This window comes from Orcinus orca, chromosome 7, assembly GCF_937001465.1.
Source record: "Orcinus orca chromosome 7, mOrcOrc1.1, whole genome shotgun sequence".
In the NCBI taxonomy this organism is placed as follows: Eukaryota; Metazoa; Chordata; class Mammalia; order Artiodactyla; family Delphinidae; genus Orcinus; species Orcinus orca.
Genome location: NC_064565.1, coordinates 77,296,003 through 77,320,396, shown reverse-complemented (window position 1 = coordinate 77,320,396; position 24,394 = coordinate 77,296,003). Strand labels below are relative to the sequence as shown.

The window sequence follows — 24,394 nt, the reverse complement described above, 5'->3', positions numbered from 1 at the left end:
GAACTCCAATAATCTTTTGGTTACTTAAAATCTTTTTACTTATATATTTAGCCTAATCCCAAAGGAATTTAATTTAAAACGCCAGTGATGCAACATTCATTTTTAGTCACATTTCTGCTACTCTTTACTTTCTTTCAAAGGTTCTGGGGTAATGTTTTATTTTTAGAACTACTGTATAATTGTGACATTCACTTCTAACTTTACTAGTCTTTATAAACATGGCATATAACTATATACTAGAAAAATACAATTAAGTAGTTTTAATAAACACTGATGGGACAATCAGTTTGCCAAATAACTTACAGTCATATTAACCAGTACTGCTAGTTATGCTTCTCAATAAAAATAAACAACCAACAAATAACTCCCAAAAAACATAAACCAACCCCATCAAAAAAGAGAAAATAAAAGTAAATACATTAATTGAGAAAGCAAGGTGCTACCTGGAAAAGAGGGCTGGGAGGAATGGGAGTTTCCACCAGATAACCTTTAAGATTACTTTCCAGCTCAACCATGTGATTCTAATAAATTACAACATTACGGTAAATGAAAGAACATCAAATATCTAGAAAGCATAAACTATGTTTTAAAAATAAAAAAAATTCTTCAACTGTTTACAGGATATGAATTAAAATTATAACTAAGGGTTCCAAGTGGAATTGCTAGGCCAAAGAGATTTTCATTATGTAAACAAAAATCACCAGAAATATAATATGAAACAGACATTTAAAACTGTCTCAGGTAAGAATTTGTCCTTTTAAAAGCTAAGCCCTCCAAATAGATAATTTTAATCATCTGATACATTAGGACTGAAAACATTTCAGCAAGGTAAATACTTGATGAAATAAAAATCATTATTTTTTATAATACTATATCCAGAAAAATCAGGTCCTCAGATATAAAATTTGGCCTAAAAATAAGTATACCAAATTGTTCTCTACCACTGAGATTTTAACTAAAATATTTTCGAATTAGTAGATGAAATTTAGAGTTAGAAGTCTAATAATAACAACAACAGTGTTATGAGATCAACTGCCAGAATTTGTCATTTTATTACTCTTTTCTATGAGCCTCCATACTGGACTGCTTACTACAGAGTTCATCAAAGCACTTGGAATCAAGGATCATCACTTCTTTATTTAACCAAAACATAACAGTTCCCAATAAGAAGTGTTTTGTAATTTATGCCAAAAATACCACGGACGCCACCAGAAAAGCAATGTGCTAAGTGCTAATTAGTAGCCTATTCATTTTAATTAAAGGTCAATGGATCAGGAAGCCATTATAGAAGTTTTGATCAGTGCTGGTTTTACACATCTTAAAAATCTCTATAGCTACAACTTATTAAAATTACTAACAGATCTACAATCTACAAAACAGGTAAGGTTAACTAAGTCAACCTTAAAATAAATTTCCTTCCTTTCGTATGCTCACAATATAAATTTAGAAAGGAATGTTTTAAAACCACAGTAATAAAATCAGTTCATTAAATAAAGATTTATCAGTCTATTTAACAATTTTTTTAAAAAGTACCTTTTCTATTACTATTTAAGTAGTTAAGGACTCTAAAAAAAGTCAAGTTTTGCCAGCTCTCTTTTATATTGGATAGATTTTTGCCCTAGATGACCTTATAGTAGTTTTAAAAGCAAAAAGTCCAGACTAAGACAGTGTAATTTCTAAATTTCTTCAATGTGCATTGTATGGTATTCACATTAATAAACTACTACTGGGTCAGAAAGAGGGAGAAGAGGAAAAAAAGAATCTCTCCCAGTCCAGTTAAATTCCTTCCATTTCTAAACAGTGTAGAAAACAAATGTTTTAACTGTGTTACAATCTGAAATAAAAGTGGATGAATGATATACTTGAATGTATGTTCATGTATAATTTTGGCCTTGAATTTCATGACAGTGAATGAACTAAAGTAACCTGAATAAATGTGCGTAAAAATCTGAGGGATGAGCCATGATGAATCATAACAAGCCCCATCTCCAACATCTGGTTTTAATTAAATATTATATTTAATATAAAATGGTAAAGAAGGAACTGAACAGAAAGCATGTTACTTAAAAAAAAAAAATGCATTCTAGCATTTTCAAGACCATCATGGAGAAAAACAAATTTTTACAAATGAATAGCGGAGACTCTTAAAACTAAAAATTGTGCACAATTTTTAGAATAAAACTATTCCATAAAGTAAACTGTTCAAACTAAGAAGTACATTATTTTAAGTTGAATACAATCCTTCAATATAATAATTCTGGACACTACTTTAAAGTCAGCTTCCACATGAAATCTGATGTTCTTGCTTTCCCTTTTGTGGAGTTCTCCAATATCATTATTCTACTCTGACAGTGCTAGTAGTGAATGGGAGCAAAACAGAAACCACAAATCTTTAAAGGTAAATTGAACAAGTAAAATATGTTATATTTTATAAATTCCGGTAGAGCAAAAATGTTCGAAGTTCTCTTACGACAAAAACCTGGAATAGATTGATGAACCATTTACACGTGACATACTATGTAAAAATAATTGCTGCTGATTTTTAGGCTATGGATAATGGACATAGATAAATATAAAGATAGACAGACATCTATTAGATATACACATAAACACATACATTGTATATAAATTATCTAGATACCGACTGACAATATCAGTCTATATCAGTGGTTCTTTCCACATACGTACATGCCTATGAAACTACACTGTCAGATCAAGCTCTGAGTTACCTCTCTGTTTCAAATGGATTAAAAACATCAACAACAAAAACAACACCAAATGTATCTTTAATAGCAAGTGATCACAAACTTACATATTGAATATACCATGACAATGGAACTGCCTATTTACTAATCCCAAAAGAACTTTATGAAAAAAGCCCACAGATAAATACAAATTCCTGTAAACAACAGTATTTCCCCTTCAAAGAGTTTTTAAAACTTCTATAATATATTTGGGATGTCTTCTCTGGATATGAATGGAAGATTTCATCAAACAAAAATTTAAAGTACTGTATTTGATCTACAATGCATGTAACCTCATTATAATTTGGATCATGCTGTGGAAATATACTAAGTTCCTTCTGAAAGTTAAATTCCTTAAAAAGTAGTTAGGGTGAATTTTAATATTACAGTTATTCTACTCAATATACATTCTACTGAGACTGACAGTTCTATTCTAAAGCAATAATACTCTTCATTTGATTTTAGCAACATGTTATTCCTACTCTGGACAATAGGTAAAACAACAATTACATTAGTGAATCATTGATATTCTTCCTCAGAAAGCAGAAAGAACCTGCAAATGGGGTAGTGGGTTTTTTTTTTAAAGTTGTCAAATGGAAAAAAAAAAAAAAAAAAAAATTGGAGAAAAGTCTTTATTCAAATACTTCTAGTACAACCAATAGAAAAACGTCCTCCCTGCAAAAAAAAAAAACCCACCAACGCTATACTGCTTTAAAAAAAAAGAATCAAATGAAGCCCTTGAGTATTTCTATACTTTCTCTTCACAGCAGCCTCAAAATTAGCTAAAAATATAAAGCATTTTAATATCTTCATAAAGGATGACTTTTTAAGTTAAAATTCCAACTACTGTACTTAAAATGCTGAAGTTGCTTTCATAAAAAAAAACAATAAAATCAGCTTAAAATAAATTTATTGTACAATACAAAAAGTAGGTATACTGGAAAATAAAAGGTACATTAATATACAAAGCAAATAAAAGAAAGCTAAATAACACAAATGGTTTAATCCAAACACTAAGATAAAATACACAACATTTATGCTAAAAATAAAGTATTTCAGAAAGGATATGCATTTCAAATGAAATGTTAATGATGGAAAAAAAAGAAAAACAAATATGCTAACTTCAAAATGCTTGAATATCAAGAATCAGTAATGGCAAAAAACATTAAATCCAAAAATACTGGGTACTTTTCAAGAATTTTATTTGAAAAGGTATTTAAAATACTGTAAGAATCAAAATAATGTCTTTAAATCCGGCAAAGGTTTTCCTTTTTTTTTATTTTTAAATAAAGTTTGGGGGCCTATTCACAATATCTTCCCTCTTCTTCCATTTATACCTTGCTACAAAAATTTCTGGATGCTCATCCTTAACAAGATTCTATAAACAAAGTAGCTTAGGTAACCCTACTCTATTGGTAAGTGTGTATTTAAGCCTTACAAACATAGTAAGTGGCACAAATTAACATAATTTTGAAATCTATACAAATATGGACACAATATGAAACATTAAGTTTCCATTTTATAAAGTAAAACCTACCTCCAAATGAAACAGTAAAATATAACAATTAGAGCACAGGGGGGAAAAAATAAAGCCTGTTTTGCAAATTATAAATTTAGACATTCAGTTCCCCAAAGTACAATAGCTCTGTGAAACTAATTCGAATGACACTGTTCAAAGGTGTAGCAGAGGTAAGGCCTTCAGCCACACCATTCTCACATAAATGGCCAAACCAGAAGCATCCAGTTAGGATATGCATCTGTACATCAGAGGAACACTGAATTAGCCATAAAATCCTTGGTAATATCCTCTAAAACCTAACATATAATTATTTAAATATATGTTTAATACTTCAGTTAGGCCAAAAGACTTTTGACCAAGTTTGGAAAGGAACTTCTTTTCCTAATATCATAGTTCCCAAACTCATATAATCAAGACTTTCTATATCTGTATTTGCACTAGCATCTAAATCATCCAGGAAAAAACTTTTTGCTGCACTACAATTACTTTTATAGACTTTACCCTACCACATGTATGCCATGATACTAAGAAACTATCAAGTTCTCCTTCTGACCTCACCCCTGCCCTCCAAAATCTTGAAGCTGTGGGGGAACTGTGGGGAGAACCAGAGAAGTATACAGAGGAAGGAAGAAGTGTGAATAGGTCCTACACAATTTTACAATCACTTTGCCAAGACTGACTTTAAACATTGTGAATTATTTGAAATTAGGTTGTGTAGAACCTATAGTCCTTTTCTTAAAAACAAGTTTTGATTCTCAATATTGCATTTATATAACCAAACAAAAGGATTCAGATCTAACAGGCATTTTAGTAGCATACTAACTACCTTCAGACTGAATTCATTTCCTAAATACTCTAAAAGAATTCAAATAAAACAAACTTTATGAGATGTTATTATAATTTATCATAGAAGATTCATTAGCATTTGTGAAATTATTAAAAGCTAAAAACCAAGATTCACCATTCATATTTAAATATAACATGGAAAAAGTTACGTGGATATTACGAAAATAAAATTGTTCAGGTAAACATTTCACTTGAAGACACTCCCTGTTGCTCCTTCTGAGTAACCATTATAGCTTTTTAACAATGAAACATGTCATATTACATCTGAAATTCTTTGGCTGGAATGCTTTAATAACATAAGACACTCCTGTACATGACAATTCTGACAGAACAAAGGAGTTGCAAAGTGAAAACGCAAAGACATTTTAAAGTGTTTGATAAAATTTTAAATAAAGTTTTAAAACTTTAAAGCCGAAAAAAAAAGTTAAAGCCAATCTATTACTAAAAATAGCATAATATCTTAAGCTAATTTTATAATCTACTGCTATATTAAATAATTTGGAATTTATTATTAAGTCTTTTTATTTTTGTATTTAGCTCTATTGCTACTAGAGACATCATGTCAGTTTTAAAAGTGGAAAAAACAAAATGGATGAAATTTATGAGTTCAGTGTGTGGGTTTCAGAACCAAGAAATTACAAATTTGTTACTATGTTAAAATGGGATTATCTTACTGCCTATATAGTTAAAATTTTAATTACACCAAGAAAAATTTTTAAGAAATTTCTCCTTTCATTTTTTTTAAATAAAGCAAATTTGCTTTATTTACTTATAAATACTTTTTAAAAGACTGACAAATCCACTTTTTAATCTATTAACTTTACACAAAGATTAAAAGAAAAAAAAGCTTTATGGCTCCAGCACCCAAGGTTGAGAACACAAAAAATTCAAATAAATATAGTATGCCAGAAAACTAAAGATGTTTGAAAGGTTAAATGAAGAACATTCTGAAACTAGAACCCATTTCTTTAGCTTTTCTCTCCCAGACTTTCCATTCTATATACTACAGTTGTAGAGATGTCCTCATTTGACTCAGGTGACACTTTTTTCCATACTGTCTCTTTTAAAGCAAGTTCTTGTTGGAGACTTTCATAGTCCAATGGTCCAAAGGAATGCTAGTTGTTCAAGCAACATACATAATTTATTAGTGCACTTGAGTGAAGAAAGGTCCAAGCTATAAAACGGTATTTTTCAATGAATGTTATTAAAATCTGTTAACATTTTCACCCACCACCATCTGATGTTTTGCTCCATGTTACTCATGTTGATGCCCATGGAAGTTTCTATTCTGTCGGCTTTGCATAATTCTCATATATTATTAGAAGTTACTTTGATTGGAACTAACGATAGGAAAATTTACTTAGTAAGTGTTAAAAGTTTTTTCTACTTATAAGTGCTTCATACATATTAGCTTCAAGTCTAGTTAGGTAACTTTACTCTAAACATTTTCCATTTGGGATGCAAAGAAATTTAAATTCAAAACAAGTCCTTTAGTGCAGTGAACAACAACAAAGACAAAAAAAAATCTTGTTCCTGGAATGTGAGCTCTGACTCCTTTAAAAAGGAGTATATATGTGCAAAAATATGAAGCCAAACACACTGATAACAAATGTTACCTTAAACTAACAGTGTCAGGAATATTGCATTAAATATTGCATTTCTACAGAAAAATACTTCATCTATGGTGACCTATATAAAACTTACTATGAAGCTTTGTCAGGTCTCTCACTAATACTATAATCCTTTCCCATTTACATATCCATCCACATCAAAATAAACTTCAATTTAAGACTATAACTGACAAATATTAAGAGTAAAAACAGGCTTTCTCTTTATAGCATGTAGCACTTTCCAATTTGTCTTCTTTTAACAGAATCAATTTTTTAAAATATTGCTTAAAATAGCAGAAAAATGGGGGAAGGGAGAAACCCCTGCTCCTAGGCTAACCAGTTCCAATTTAAATAAAACAGTAATATTTAATATCTATGTACTATTGGTCCAGGATGATAATGTCAACAATTTTTTTACACTCATTTGTTATTAGTAAAGATATGAGGCCACTAACAAACTAAGTTTTACTTAAACTGGTGAACCTCATTTTCTCTCTCTTAAAAAAAATTACATAATAATCTAAACAAGAATTTTGCTTACCCTTTGATCACCACCTTCTCTTCGAGGATCAAGTTTTTTTGCAAAGTGTCTCAAATTATCATAGTTATGGAAATTACACAGAGAAACAAGATCCTATAATTAAACAAAACAGGTATAAGAAACTGGCTAGTCATTGGCTATTGTTTTTTCACATTTTAATAAATTACACTAATACTGTCCAACTTAACTACTATCTCATGGAAAGGACCACTGCATGTTAATAAAGCAGCATGATGCGTCAAGAAGAGAACTGAAATTAGAATAAGAAGACGTGGGTTACAGATTTTGAAAACACTGCTTACTAGCCTGACCCTAGGGCTCCGCCACTCAAATTGTTTAACTGCCGTTTCCTGTAAAATGGGCATTATAATAATAGGACACATGAAATAATTTTTCTATCAAATAACTATAAAGCTGCACAAAAATATAAAGAAATATTCTGGTTATAATCTATTTTAATCTATAAGGAATCCAATGTCACTCTCTAGTTTTTGTAAAATCTGTAAAACTGAAAAATAAATTGGAATTTTAATTGAGAAAGTCTGCAGAAAAAATTATACTTAGTGCAGACTATAGGAAGTAGTAAATGTAAATAAAACCAGAAGATAAAATATTAGCAAGACTTGGGTAACAACAAAAAATACTGAACTACGGGCTTCCCTGGTGGTGCAGTGGTTAAGAATCCGCCTGCCAATGCAGGAGGCACAGGTTCGAGCTCTGGTCCCGGAAGATCCCCCATGCCGCAGAACAACTAAGCCCGTGTGCCACAACTACTGAGCCTGCGCTCTAGGGCCCACGAGCCACAACTACTGAAGGCCGCGAGCCACAACTACTGAAGTCCATGTGCCTAGAGCCCGTGCTCCACAATAAGAGAAGCCACTGCAATGAGAAGCCTGCACACTACAACGAAGAGTAGCCCCTGCTCGTCGCAACCAGAGAAAAGCCCACGTGCAGCAACGAAGATCCAAAAGCAGCCAAAAATAAAAAATAAATAAAAATAAAATTAAAAAAAATATACTGAACTAGTTAAGAGTAGTAATAATTTTAAATTGCAGTACTTATGTCCTCAAAAAAAAAAAAAAGACTTTTAAAGGTAGTTTATGGATAAAGATATTCAACCATGCCGATTAAAGATAACAGTGTAAACTATAATAATCTTTCATTTATGTTGGAATTTAAATGACTTCTCCAAGTTTAGTATCTTTTGCTGAGCTTTTGGAAACTGAAAACTAATTATAACCATGAAAATTAAAATATGAGCATCAAACAAATGTAATTTGTAATTAGTGACGATGATTATATGGGAGCTGTGTGGTGGAGGCAGTTTAAAGCTCCTTTATGAACATGTCCATGGCTACTGAGTAACTGACAGACTGGCAGTGAGAGTGCCAACAATCAATAAACTCTGGAAAAGAGTAAAAAAGTAGAATCATCAGATGGCTCAACTTATATGATCATTATTTTCATTAAGAAAATATGCTTACGTGACAGAAGTGAATTCCCTTAACACTGTTGCCCATCTTGTCCAGGGGAGGAGACCAGCACATCATGCCCATGACATTGGGGACAACTAAAAGAATGCCCCCAGCAACTCCAGATTTTGCAGGAAGACCAACCTGAAAATAATTTGAAAAAAATGGACATTCATGTTAACATTTTAAAATAAGAAAAGTTATGTCCAACAGTAAGGGAACTGGTTAAAATATTATGGTATATATATCCATATAGAATTCCAACATTAAAAATGTAGATATGTATTTATCAACATGTTTATAATATAGTAAATGAAAAGAGTTATAAAACAGTTGGGATATATTTAAATATAGGAAAATATTTGAAAGATATACTCTAAGGAATTAAAGTAGATTACATCTAAATTGTGGGGCTATGCACATTTTTATTTTATTCTTTTTGACTATATTTTCTTATTGTTTTATAATAAACATGTATTGCTTTTAAGTATGAAGTGATTTTCAAAAAATATTTTATGACTAAAACAATGAGAAATTATCTCTTCTTAGAAGATTCTCTATTGTATACTGGCAGAGAAATTCTAAAGAATAGAGATAAGATGGTACTAATTCAAATTAATCCTCTTCAAAACATTTAAGCTTACATTATATAAAATTTGACAATTATGATAAAAGACAAAATTAATGTCATCAGGGAAGTGTTCATTAATGGCTAACGAACCATTCAGACCTTTTACTAGAAGTAATCTTGCACAAAAGTAACAAAACAAAATAATCACCTTAATGGGACCTACCAATTTACAGGGAATACCACGGACAAAGGAAGGGACATAATAAGCAAACCAAACTCTAAGAAACTTTACAGGAAAAAATGACCTAGTTTTTTCAACCAAAATAACAAGAAAAAAGAGATTAAGGGGGAGACTAAAGATTTAAAAAATAATAATAGAGACACAACCAACCACAATGTATGGCCCTTATTTGTAACCCAAGTGAAACAAATTGTAAAATAATAATTAAGATAATCCAGATAATCTGAATATTGACTAAATATTTTTTAAAATGTATTTTATTGAAGTACAGTTGATTTGCAACGTTGTTATTTTCTGCTGTACAGCAAAGTGATTCAATTATACATATATTCTTTTTCATATTCTTTTCCATTATTGACTAAATATTTTGATGATATTAAAGATTAAAATTCTTTTCAGATTTTTATACATAACAATGGTGCTGTGTATTTTTTAGAGTCCTTATCATTTAGAATTACATACTGAACTATGAAAAGGGTGGGGGAAGTAGGTGTAATATAGATGAAACAAGATTGGTCATGTATTGATAATTACTGAAGTTGAGCAACAGGTAACTATTTATTTACTTTTATTGAAGTATAGTTAATTTACAATGTTGTGTTAATTTCAGGTATACAGCAAAGTGATTCAGTTATACATACATACATACATACATATATATATATATATATTTTTTTTTTTTTTTAGATTCTTTTCCCTTATATGTTATTACAAAATATTGAGCAGAGTTTCCTGTGGTATACAGTAGGTCCTGCTGGTTATCTCTTTTATATATAGTAGTGTGTATATGTTAATCCCAAACTCTTAATTTATGCCTCACCCCCTTCCCCTTTGGTAACCATAAGTTTGTTTTCTATGTCTGTGGATCTATTTCTGTTCTGTATATAATTTCATTTGTATCATTTTTCTTTTAGATTTCACACATAAGTGACATCATATGATATTGGTCTTTCTCTAACTTTAAATGCATCTATTTTTCTATTTTTAAAATTTTCAAAATAAATTTTTAGGGCATTATGACTAGACTAGACATAGAATGAAACAAGAAAAGTCTATAACATTTCACAAGTGGCAAATGCACAACAGAGCTTAAAGGAGTATATTTTTGTTAAGTTTTAACTTTAATATACTTTAAGTCCTTTAAAACACCTATGGCTGTAACCAAAGATGTTAAACATCACAGTTATGCACTCCTTCTGAACTTAAAGAATTCCTGAGGTATGTAATCACCATAATATTAAACATTAGCAACTAAAAGTAAAGTCTGTACTAAGCCTGTACAGTAAAATGCCTTAAAAATAAAAGTGATAAGGTTCTATAAATTAAACTTCAAGTTCTTAAGAACATGTCATACACTGCTTAACTCTATTTCTTACCAATTCTGTAACAAATTAACCTTGAAAACAAGCCTCTCTAAAATTAATGTACAGCTCTAGAAGCAAAGTTCAAACTGTATTTTTAAAGGAACTAGTCCAGACTAGTTTCCTGCCAGAGAAATTAAGATTAAACAATTACTTACATGGAAAGCAAACTGCCCCGAGAAATCATACATGCCACAGGAATGCATCAAACTGAGTGTATTTCGAACTGCTTCAGGACTCAGTACTCTTTCCCCAGTAATTGGGCAGAAGCCACCATTAGCCAGTGTTGCCGCCATCACACTAGCTGATTCACATGTTACTTCAATGGAGCATAGCTAAAAGGAAGGAAAAACTAAATTCTGAAAATTTAGGCTCACAGTATTTTTAGTTGTACAGTTGACCTCTAAGATAATCTGTGTCATCTGGTATTTCATACAGATCTGAAATATTTCTTCCAAAGGGATAACCTGATGACACAGAAAGATTTAAATGTGAACAATGTTCTAGCCCCTTTAAGGTTTATCCTAATTTGCCCAGTTATTCAGTCTTTTAATGGCAGACCTAAGATAGGAAGAGCCAGCTCCTAAGCACTAAGATTTGTAATTGCCTCATGTGATATTCATATTTGCTTAAATAGTAATGCTTTCTGTAGGATACACAAACATAATTATTTTTAACTCAACAGGGAAAAAAGAGCCGAGATTTTTAAAATAAAGCAACATTCATCAGTATTATGATAGTTAGCATCTACATGAGAAACTGCTACTTTAAGAAAAAATTTACTGACATCTTGCCTGTACCAAAACTCAGCATCCCCATATGGCAACATGCAAAGGACTAAAGGAAAAAAATCTAAGACAGTTCTAGCCTACATGCCCTGTGTGCCTAAAACCAAAATGTTACATTTTAAACCATTTAACCATTTAACATTCAAATAGTTATTTGATACTGACTATGGGTGCTAGATATACTATAATGAATGAAAAAAGCGAAGTCCAGGTACACTGTAGGGTGAAATTTTTGCATTTCAATAGAATCAAAATAATGGAAATAGTTTACCACACCAAACCCAAATTTACCCATAATACTAAAACAATAAATAAATGCTCTATTTTACTTTTCACTAACAGTAACCAAAACTGAGAGGAAAGTGGAAGAGAAGGAGAAGGTAGGAAGTAGGAAGAAAAAGATATGACAGTTCTCAACTTATAATTTTCCTTTCTCATACCAAGATCTTTAAGAGGCACAAAGGGGTTTGGAAATAGCAGTAAGGAAACTAACTAACCGCAGTGAATTTGAAAACTGATTAGAAGCCACTTTTTGACTGACTTCCATTTTTGCCTATTTATGTTAAAACTCCTTCCCTATTTCTTCAAAAATACAGAATCTACTTATTATACGGACCCACATAGCAAAGACATAGTACAGGTGATTTAATTATGAAAGGCTTTCTAAAAGAAGACTTAAACTCCAATTGGACTTAAAGACCAATTCCTACTTTATAATTAGTATTAATGGAAATTTTGTTTGTCATAAGGTGATACACTTTCAATTTGACAAATCGCAACTTAAGAGTACTCTCCTGGTAGCCTGACAGATGTTCAGTTAGATGCAGCCTTTCTCCAAAAGAGCAAGTAAGTTTTCTATGGCTGTCTCTTGATTTTTGCCCTGAAGTATAGAAATTTCACAATAGATTAGTAGCACGTAAGCTATGACAGCCAAAGTTAAATACATGTACCAAAGGAAAAGAAACATTAACATATGGAAGAAATCCATATAGGCTAGGGAAAAAACAAGGGACACTGGATAAAAAGTAAATATGACACTGTATTTCATATAACATTTTATAGTTTCAAAGGAATTTCACATACATCTCATGTACTTGTCCAATGTAATGCAGGAAGTTAGGTCAAGCATATGCTACAGATAATGAAACCAGGGTTCAGTATTTGAAACTAAGTCACTTGGCTAAAACTAGCCAGGTTAGACTGATTTTCTATTGATAGTCTGGATTCCCAATTCATAGTTCTTCACAATGGGCAAGTGACAAACTGTGACCTGGACTTCCATCAAAATCTACTCGTTACCAGCTTTCCTTATATATTCTTTACGATTACTAAAAGGTTACCTTAAAAAGTAAAGGCAGGCAATGTAAAATAAAACAGAAATTAACAGTAATTAATTTGTTACTACATAGCTTCACATTACAAACTCATCAGAAGCACCAATGGCATTAAATCTGTAAGAATGAATTGAACTGAAAATATGGGGGGAAGAGAGGGATGTCCAGGAAGGCTATCTTGAGTTCTATACCACAGAAGATTATGTAAATGGACACCTCCCCCATGAATATGGAAAGCTACTCTAACTTATTGGAAAATCCATTATGTGACATTGTAGAAACGAACTAAACAAACTGAGAAAATGTCACCTTAGAATGTTGAATATGAACCTGCTGATAAAGAAACAAGTAACTCCTTCAAACAAAATTTTAAAACTAAGAAAACAGAGCTTGGTTTATAATAAAGAGAAGCCAATTGCTGGAGCTGTACATTATTTTTCATACTTCTTAAATATATTTTTATAGAAAAAAACATTTCCCTGTTACATTCTGAGACATCACTTTTTAGGAGATACAGACACAAGACTGCCTTTAACAAGGACATTTTTTCGAAAGTCAATGGGAAATGTTATTTTCTCTCTGCCTAAAGCCAAGATTTCAGAGACATCTATATTCTGCAAAATGTGACACACCCATTTATGTACATAATTCATACAGTTAAAATAAATTACCTGGAAATAGAAGTCTAATATACCAACCATGTCTGTACCTTCTGGAAAACACTGAAAAAATAGAAAGGCAATTAAAAATACAGGCACATGGGAAAAAAAAATGCACACAAGTAAAAGATACATGGAGATTAAATTTAAAATATACACGTTTCATTCTAATTGAGAACAAAATAGCACACAACCTATAGAAGGGTGCAAACATGAAATAATGAAGAACAATAAATCAAAATTACATGACATAATTATCTAGATTTCTAGATACTAGTTTAACTGGCAATGATAAACTGATTCATAATTCATGAACCAAGTTACTAGACCAGCCACTTAAAATTTAAGCCCACGTGCCTTAAAATTTAAAAATCAAGTGTAACCAGCAATAGTCAAGCGTTATGCTTTTGAAAAATGGGCCAATCCTTACGCAAAATTTGCATTACTATAACTAGTCAAATATTTCAATATTACCAAATACAAATTGCTTGAATATTAACATTTTGATAGTATTAACTCAAGAGTGTTTTGCAAAAACCTCTGCACCATAGTCATAGATAGCTGCTTAAAAGCTATTGTTGAGTTTTATTATACTTCATGTATTTTAATAAAATTTTTTATTTAATAAGTAAAAGAATAATTTGAAATAGAAACAGAATTTAAAAACCTTTTTTTCTTTTAAGTAATATCCTATTGCAAAATTTCGATCTCCACTTTCTCTTTCAGACTGAAACCTAAAAGAAAAAAAACATTTGCTCCATTTATTTACTTTCTGTAAAAGCATGATTGTTCTGTAGCTTAATTTGTATAGCAAAGTGCAGTATAAAGAACACTGACCTAAGAGTCAAGGCTGCTGGGTTCCAGTCCCAGTTCTGTCAACAGGTTAGCTATGTGGCCTTGGGCAAGTCATTTAAGTAACAATTCTTTCTGCCTTAATTTTCTCAGCTGTAAAAGGACTGAAATGAACTAGGTCCTTTCTAGTCTTCATATATTGTGAATAAAGAAGCTAATTTTTAAATTATCAAATATTCAACTGTTAAAATTTACTATTAATTACAGACTCTTCTGACTCCCCCCCAAAGTACACTAAATAGTCAATTCCAACTGAGAGAATCTATGGAAATTTCACTGAGAGAGAGAGAGAGACATGAAATGGACCTTACAGCATTTGCTGGATTAATAAATTTCTGGGGGAAGCCGAGGAAGTGGCAAATATTATACAGCATGAACAAAGTTATAAAAGACAGAACTTCATTAAAGAATGGCAAATATTCTAATGTATCTCGGAAAACAGTTTCATGGAGAAGAGTAGAGAAATACCAAACCAACAAAGGAGACTAGGACCAAATTATCAAGACTGATAAATGCTAAAAAATGTAATGGCTACTGATTACCTACAAAATGAAAGCTTGAAGGCTTTCAAACAAGTTACCTTATCAGATCTACATTTTAGAAGGATAACTCTTGACATCAGTTTGGGAAAAGGGAAAAAGAAAGGATCAATGATATTATTAGAAGACTACTGTAATGAGAGCTATAGGAAGCCTTAACTTAGGTAGTGATGATAGGAATGGAAGGAGAGGTATGATCAAACATAAGAGCAGTGGACAAGTCTTCCGACCTAACAGGAAAGAGGAGAAACGGGGTAAAGTTTGGTACAAAGTCTAGATTTCTAACGTAGTCTACAGAAAGGATGGCAATATCAACTGACATTGGGATCCTTAGGGCAACGAGCAGTTTAGTAAGGAAGAGAATGAGTTTTGATTTAGACAGATTTTATCTGTGGTACATTTGAGAGCTCAACCTGTAAGAGTTCAGAAGGGGGACTTCCCTGGTGGCACAGTGGTTAAGAATCCACCTACCAATGCAGGGGACATAGGTTTGAGCCCTGGTCCAGGAAGATCCCACATGCCGCAGAGCAACCAAGCCCATGCGCCACAATTACTGAGGCTGTGCTCTAGGGCCCGCGAGCCACAACTACTGAAGCCCACGTGCCTAGAGCCCGTGCTCCACAACAAGAGAAGCCACCACAGTGAGAAGCCTACGCACTGGAACAAAGAGTAGGCCCTGCTCACCGCAACTAGAGAAAGCCTGCGCGTTGCAACAAAGACCCAACACAGCCAAAAATAAATAAATTTTAAAAAAAGAGTTCAGAAGGCTGCTGCTAAAAGAGGAACTGTGCGTGACACTCTTCTTATTACTGATCAGGGGTGGACAGCTCTTTCTAACTGCACATTTTAATATTCCTATGGTCGGGAAAAAAATGTTGGATATGGAAAAGTTCTTGGAAATGAACTTGTCAACTTGTCATACTTAAAAAAAAATCAATATAGTATATAGATAAAGTACTAACAATTCAGCAGTGATCACAGTGCCTACCACATAGTTCTGTTCATCAAACATTGTGTTCAGTACTTACTATCCAATAGATAACAGGAATACAGAAATGAATTGGAAGATACTCTATCCAGGTCTTAAGGAAGTCAGAGTCTAATGGTGATGACGAGGCAAAAAGAGACATAGAATCACAGAATAAGTTCAATAAAATATGGTAATAGAGCACAGAAGGAAGGTGAGATGAGATTCATAAAAAACTTCCTGGAAAAGATCCTTAAGCTGATGAATAAAAGCTGGTAAGGCAGACGTGAAATACAAAGCATCACCTAGTTTAGGAGTGGAAGGAGAGGTATGATCATGCCTCATCACATTTCCTTGTGATTAGATAAAGCTTAAGCATCCCCAAACTGCTTAAGCTTTATCTGATCACAAGGAAACAATCAGACCTATTCAAAATAAGGAATGTCTACTACAGCCCATGGGCCTGATGCGGCCCATGCTTTTATAAATAAAGTTTTTTGGAACACAGCCTCATAGTGTTATTGCTTGCTTTCCTACTGAAACAGTGGAATTGAATAGTTGCAACAGAGACCATATGGCCCCCAAGTACAAAATATTTACTATCTGGTCCTTCACAGAAAAAGTTAATTCCTGTTCTATAAGACAAATGGTTGGTACTCTTCGAAAAAAGCCAGTTAGTAAAATTTTAAAAAGGGTCTAGGGTAGGGGGACTGTTCTACTTTAAAAAGACAAAAAAAACATAACAAAAGTTATGCATGACACTGATTTGTTCCTGAAAAAAATAAAGGCCATAAAAGGCATTAACAGGACAGTTGAGGACATTTATCTATTGATTAATATCGTATTTTAAAATTAAGTTAATGTTCTTAATAAATGTGTTGCTGGCATTGTGATTATAAAGGAGAATGTGCTTATTCTTAGCATACACATGCTGAGTATTTAAGGGTGAAGTAGCATGAGGTCTACAACTTAATTTCAAACAGTTCTGGAAAAAAAAAACCCACATACATTTATATTTACACATATGTACATGTATATGTATGTAGAGATACACACTTATTTTAAACTGTCCATCTAAAGAGAGAGACAGGTTGAGAAAAAGCAAATGAGACACAATATTAATCAGAAAATATAAGTGAAAGATATCAGATTTTCATATTTTGTCTTTCAACTTTTCTGTAGTTTTGCAAATTTCAAAATAAAAAGTCGGGGTAAAAATCAAGTTAGCCAGGCACAGAGAGATTATGAGAGGTAAGACAGTATTTATAGACAAAGAGAAAATTGAGAAAATGCCAGTCACTTAAGGTAAACTTAGGGTCTCTTCTAATTCTATGATTTCCCACAAGAAGTTTATCAAAACTAGTTAAAGCATTTTAAGTGTCCTCCCTCAGGTAATTTAGAAATCATACATTTCTCTCTAATGACCAAATTCTAATTATTTATTCACTGAAGTATACATACATGGAGTCACAAAACAGTATTTAAAATAAAATTCTATAATCTAGATTTTTAAAATTAATTTCAAGAGATCTGACCTATCATAAAAACCTAAATCATAAATCAGACTCACGTTGCATTACTGAATCCAACATACTCATTACCAGCCATCTTATTCAAAAATTGCATTACCTATAAACCAAAATTAGAAAGTATTTTTAGTAATCAAAGAACAAATATAAAGAATGTAGCATGAAAACTGAATTCTATATTGTACTTACATAGTCAAATTTTTCAGCATTATTCACTCCTTGCTGCAAAGAAATGAGACATAAATATGTTAATATAGGGCCCCACCCCAGTTAAGCTTTAAGTGAATATAATATCAAAATTCCAAACTGCTATCATTATAATTAATATACTGCACATTAGTACTTTTAAATCTAGGAAATACTTCTAAGGTAATTCAATATTTACATAAGCTTTTTTATATGTTCTTACATTAACACCCATATGTTGAGAATGGATCTGAATTACAAAGGGAATGCTTTATTTTAAGTATAACTTTTCCCAACCCAAAGTTACAGAAAAGTTTAAATATAAGCTCCTCAAACCCCCTTATCCTTCATAACACCACATAATCTGCTACAATGTATGTTATTTATTTAATTTCACATTTTAAAAAAACTTAAAATAAAGTTTTACCCTTAGCAAAGAATTAGGTATATATAAATTATGGTTTTCAATTAAGAACAATCTACTTATATTTCTAAAATAAACTTAAACCAGTATTAGAGTTAGAAAATGAGTTATGTTGCAAAGCTATCTTTTACAATTCTAGTATATGTAAACATTCTGGATACATTTTACTAATGTAGAGAAAGCTCTACCTTTAATATCTCACTTGTTACAACAATACTTGAACTAAAAAAATTATATTTCATAGTCTAAAAAAATTAGCTACTTTTGTATTTAGCATTATGCCAATTCAGAGTATGGAAGATGTATTGTTTCATCACTTCTATTTCTGACATGTTAGCTACTGCAAATGTCAATAGGAAAAACCTATGTAATGTAGATCAGTTCAAGTAGCCAAATGGTTTCATTTTACCTCGGCGAAGTTTACAAAGCAGTAAGTTGTAGATCTGAAATCAAACGTATTAATTGGTGATATGCACCCAAAAGAAACAATACATCTCTAATTTTTAAAACAAGTTTAAAATGAAGTAATTTGACAACTAAAATTGTAAAAACGAAAATTTTTAACTTTACCCTCAAAAACCCAAAACAATACACTTTAAAATTTTATTTGGTGGTGGGGGGACTTGTACCAGAGTATTATTTAATTGAATAAAGCCAGGTTCATTATCCACTTTACAAGTGGATTAGGATGTGGCTGATAATCTGTGAAACCCTACAAATCAACTTATTTGAGAAAGAATGTGCAATGACATACACAATCAGTAGCTGGAAAGAACACCACACTATTTCATCAAAATCAGGCATTACCAAAGTTTAAACAAGTTAAGAATAATTTAGCTACAACCATATAGTAATCACTATCTATGTATTTTCTCTAAAGCGTCCTTTGACATATTTTTAAGTTTTCTTTCTTTATAATACACCAGAAATCAAAATGTAGAAATGTAACTCCAAAGCTGTTCAATGAAAAATAATTAAAAGAAGAAATTACCAACTTCATTGAACTGTTGCAGTTGTCAAAATATTCCATAGATCCTAATGCTGTAAAATATGTAACAACATTTAAACCACAAAAACCTTTTTAACCTTTGAAAAAGCACAAAAAAACAACTCTTTTGGAAAAGGATGTCAGCATTTGCATTGGGATGTCACATGGATAATTACTGGTTATACAATTAATCAATGTAAAATAAACAAGTTATATTTGAACTTTCATTCTCTGACCTAAACTGTACCCTATAAAACTAATACAAATTTTCTTTGTTTAGCTGTCATGTTTCATTTTTAAAAAACGAAAAACTGTCTCAACTCTTGACTATGGTCACATTCTTGGTCTACTTTGCAGCATACTAAACTAAAGTACAATTAGATTTTACTTCTATGCTATTTTAAAGAAACAACTGGTATTTATCAATGTCTATCATTATATAACATTTTGGGTAAGCTACCTGAAATGTCCTGGCAGATTATGTAAATAGACAAAATAAAATATTTGAATGACTGTGTTGACTCAAGAAAGTCTACTCAAAACTTCCCAATTTAAATGTAAAAGTACTTGATTAATGTTTCTTCTTATTATCTACCTAGAAAGAGCATTTAATTGAAGTCAATAAAATATATTCCCCCCTGTAATCTCTTGGAAAGATTTCACGTACCCCAGGGATATGTGGGATTTAGTAATCATTATCAGATGTCACATCATTTTAATTTTGAAAAATTTATATTATAAAGTTTATGTGCAAAGATGTTAGAAAAAAACACACATACACATACCAAATAACCTAGAGTAAATGCCCCCAGCCCCTGCACCGCCCTGCCAAAGCAAAAACACAAACTGTTAAAAAAAAAAATCATTTCTCCAGTAGAGAGGTACAGAGGGGTGAAGGAACAGATGTTATGAAAACTGAAGCCAGGAATGGGTAGATGGGGGATGGTTATACTTTTCTGTTTATTTTGTGCATGTTTGAAATTTTTCATACAAAATTAAAGGAAAAATGTTTATTTGCTAATAATTTTGCACAGTAATTACAAAACTGTTCCTTTAGAATATTTTCTTTTTTTGAAATAGTAAATGATTTTTAATTAGTTCATGTACCAGTGGATATTTTCTATTGCTAGAATAGAAGTATAAATTCTCTTACTATTCTAAATTTTTACAGATGTACAAGTTGAGAAATCCTGCTGATAATAGATGAGTAGATGGAAATAGGAAAGACTTTGTTATGGCAATGTACACAATCCTTTACACATTTATCTCATTACATACAAAGGTCACACAGTAAAATATACCCTCAAAAACTACACTTAATGCTCTCATTAACTAACAACTTGATCAGATCCTCTTTCCATTTTGTTGAAACCAAAAATCTGGAAACAACCTGGTATATAAGATTTGTTCCCAGTCACTACAGTGATTACAGTGATTCACATCCTCAATACCATGACCACAATATTTCAAAATGTTCTTTTTTGATGGTGCCCAAGACGTTTTTACAACCTGAAGCAGTGCACCACAGTAAAATTTAGGACACGAGAAGTATATACCTTTTGGAAAATGGGAGGAAACCTAGACCAAAGGCACGTTAATTTTAAGAAAGGCACCTATGGAAACAGATTTAGAAACTGATAGTCTTAAAACTATCAATGCCTCTTTATCTCTTGGAAAAATATTCCCATGCCCAGGGATATGTTTATTTCAGTTTTAAGTCACTGCACAAGTATTATTAGATATCACATTATTTTAATCTTAAAATTACAGTAATTTATATTAAGTATGGTAGGAAAACTTAAAGATAAACTGGACAAAATACAGTTACCAAAATTTCTAACCCATTTATTACCACATGACTTTTAAAAAGCAAACCATGTGGTTTGTTTGAAAAGGTTAGTAATCAGACCTTGAGATTAGAAAATTATACAAATTTATTTTTCTATAAACATATCTATCAAGTTAAAGAATTTATATTCCTTTGAGGAAAACTTTTATGAATGAAAATTTGACAAAGAAGCACTGAGTTTTAACACTGGCTATTAAACGAATTAGTAAGTATACTGGAGTAGTTTTATAACCTGTTTATACAATATACTCATGAACTGAATTATGTATTACACATCACAACACAGGTGAAAATATCACTATTAACAGGGACATGTGCCAATAAATGTAATTAATATGACTCATTTAAAGTCAATGCATTAATCACAGTTATTTTGTAAGTAAATCACTTGATTCCATTCATAAAGTATGGAGGTGTAGAAGCAAATTGAAAATTAGAAATCATAGAGGAAAAAGGCATAGAAGAAAGAGGCAAAAAGAGGTAACTAAAAATGATTTTACAAAACATTTGGTTTAATCTCTCCAAAGAAAATGCTTTAAAGCTAAATAATACGTGAGAATTAATATAAATATTACAGGTGAAAAATAATGTTCTAAATCTAGTATTTTCATAGATTAGCCCTAAAAATAAAGTAACAAAAAAGGGAATTCTGTTGACAAATTATCCGCCTTTTATTTGAGGAAAAAAACCCTCAAGCACATCAACTGATATAATCATGAAGAACTGATATAATCATAATAAGCCAATATAATCCTTTCTTATGAATGTTACCAAGTTCAAGGCATCATCCATTGCTCCCCAGAGCCACAAACTGCCTTAAAAATGTGGCTTATAAGCATGTGTAACAGGTGATTGCTAACATGACCAAACTGAACATTACACACATATTAACTAAATTTGTCTTGATTTTTTAATGGAGCATGATTATTATTTTAAAAAAAGAGAGGAAAAAAACCTCCAATATTTTAAATTCAAAAATACTTCTGATTAAAAAAAAAAAAATCAAGTTCTTCAAATGACAAAAACCAGAAACTACCACGAGAATAGAGACACAAACATAGAAGACAATGTGACTTTATCTTTAAAATTAAAAAGCAGGGCTCCCCTGGTGGCGCAGTGGTTGAGAGTCCACCTGCCGATGGGGGGGACACAGGTTCGTGCCCCGGTCTGGAAAGATCCCACATGCCGCAGAGCGGCTGGGCCCGTGAGCCATGGCCACTGAGCCTGCGTGTCCGGAGCCTGTGCTCTGCAACGGGAGAGGCCACAACAGTGAGAGGCCCACGTACCGCAAAAAAAAAAAAAAAAAATTAAAAAGCAGAAGTGTGACAATTATATGTTGTCCTCATTTTTCCACTCTAGCCCTCAAGTTATCAGAAGATCTTAACTTTGAAACTAGGTGAGATTAAAAAATTATGTAAGGATGCTGCTATTTCATCCAGAGTAACTGTGCTTTCAAATTTATTTTTACTCTTTCCTTTAAATCAAGCAACCAGATTACCATCATCAAATAAAATCAACTGCATCAAAAAGTATTCCTTTAAGTTTAGCAGCTACCACAGAGAAAGAGACAGGAAAAAACCTTCATGGTTTTTTAAATTATGTGCCTTTTAAGTACAAAAATGACATTTGTTTTTATGAAGGCATTTACCTATATAGTGTTTAAAATTTTAAATATTGGAGTTTTCCTACAAGTTTAGTAGTTAAGAATTTATGCAACAGGTTCCTTCTGTCCAAATTCTCCTTTTTGACACAATCTGCTAATCCTTTTGAACATCTGCTCTGCCTCTTCCCCCATTTTCCTGAGGACCACCACCAATCCTACAAAGGAAAAATATCAATACTACAAAATTATGAAATAAAGTCTTACTAAAGATTCTAGTAATTTGTGGGGGGGGAGGGGGAATAACATGAGGGGAATGTTTTAATAGCACCATAATAAAGTTCTGAAGTTTGAAAGAAAAATATAGCCTTAAGGTCATCAGCTAAAAGCTAAAAAACAGAATTCAAATCTAATAGCCATGGTAAAATGGCCACATTTTGGGTACTCAAAGCACAACCTCCTTGAGAAGAAGCCTAGTTCCTTATGGATAGCAAGCACTGACTAATGTCCAAAGAATGACTGTATACACTCACTGAAAATTAGATTGACTTTTAATCCAATAACTGGTATCTTCTGTAAAAGTTAAATTAGGAAAATAAAATTTCTGCCTTTTGGACAATATAACTATGCTAGGTAAAGACAAAATGTCATCAAGAGAAATAGCAAACATCTACATTAAAAATGGTAGAGTGAATTTGAATGAATAGCAAACAGAAAATTGGGAGACTTAGCTCAAGCCCAATTCTACTGCTGTTAGAACCTATCCAGTCTGTTTCCTCATCTTATCTATTTAAGGAGTAAGAAGGCTGAGCTTGAAAACTCCGTAAGAAGGCTGAGCTTGAAAACTCCTTCAGCCATGGTTTTATTACTTCAATTTCAACTACCAATTCAACAATATTATGTGATCATATAATCTGCAGAGATCACAGATAGTTATTTATAAAAGTTTTGAATTCTTTTTTAAAAAGTCCAAGAAAAGTATTACATTCTGGGACAGTCAGTTTTACACAGAGGTATGTCAAGCTTATCCCTTCAAGATTTAGATAAACTTCATTAAAAAAAAAAAAAAAAAAAAACAAAAAAAACCCAAACCAAAAAAACCCCCAAAACTTGTGAAACAACTTCTAAAAATAAAACAAAAAAGGTCAAAGAAACTGACCTTAAATATGAACCATATCCCAAAGCCTCATTTCCAACTGTCAGTAAATTTACAATTTTTCTAAATTTAAAAACACTGATCAAATTTGTAAATACAAGATGACTTAGTTAAATGTTTGCACAGTTGGATGTAACCACACTTATGCTGTGTATGTGTGTTTTTTTAACTGTTTCTAAGTACTCATATTAATGTTGCTCATTGTATAGTTTATGGCTTGTGACTAAACATCATATCATGATGTGATATGACCAGACATGCATTTCCCACATGCAGCATTTCAGTGTAGTATATTAAGCCCATGAATCATTAAACAAAAGATGTTTAACTGCATGCAGTTAAGCAAGACTTCTATTAATCATTTACATATGTCCCTTTCTTGAAAATACTATTGGTGTGCTATGTTAATCTTTTTCCAGTGTAAGAGTTCTTAAACTGAGATCCATGGGTCTGTGAATTCCCTACAGTTTATATAAAATCATGGTATGTGAACATTTTTTCTGGGAAGACCCAAAAAAGGTTCAGAACCATTCTAGTGGTTTTCTCATCAAGCACTAATACACACATTTTATTATCATAACTTTCCTTACCTCTAACTTACTTGTTCAAATCTGAACA

The 24,394-nt window shown here is 31.8% G+C and overlaps 1 protein-coding gene across 4 annotated transcripts in view; it reads right to left on the bottom strand.

Annotated features, from left to right (window-relative positions):
* The window catches only part of GLS (glutaminase), an 82,962-nt gene that overhangs the window by 29,693 nt on the left and 28,875 nt on the right, over positions 1-24,394 (bottom strand). The window contains exons 2-9 of one of the 4 annotated variants that reach the window (XM_049712144.1): positions 18,593-18,626; positions 17,763-17,795; positions 17,615-17,673; positions 14,354-14,420; positions 13,699-13,749; positions 11,064-11,240; positions 8,745-8,876; positions 7,261-7,353 (exon numbers count right to left, since the gene is read on the bottom strand). In XM_049712144.1, coding sequence (XP_049568101.1) covers positions 7,261-7,353; positions 8,745-8,876; positions 11,064-11,240; positions 13,699-13,749; positions 14,354-14,420; positions 17,615-17,670 — 576 coding nt within the window. In that variant the 5' untranslated portion in view covers positions 17,671-17,673; positions 17,763-17,795; positions 18,593-18,626. Of the gene's footprint in view, positions 1-3,637; positions 6,284-7,260; positions 7,354-8,744; positions 8,877-11,063; positions 11,241-13,698; positions 13,750-14,353; positions 14,421-17,614; positions 17,674-17,762; positions 17,796-18,592; positions 18,627-24,394 lie in introns of those variants that run through there. The other 3 variants (XM_004276942.4, XM_033400299.2, XM_004276943.4) reach the window with 3 other exon arrangements.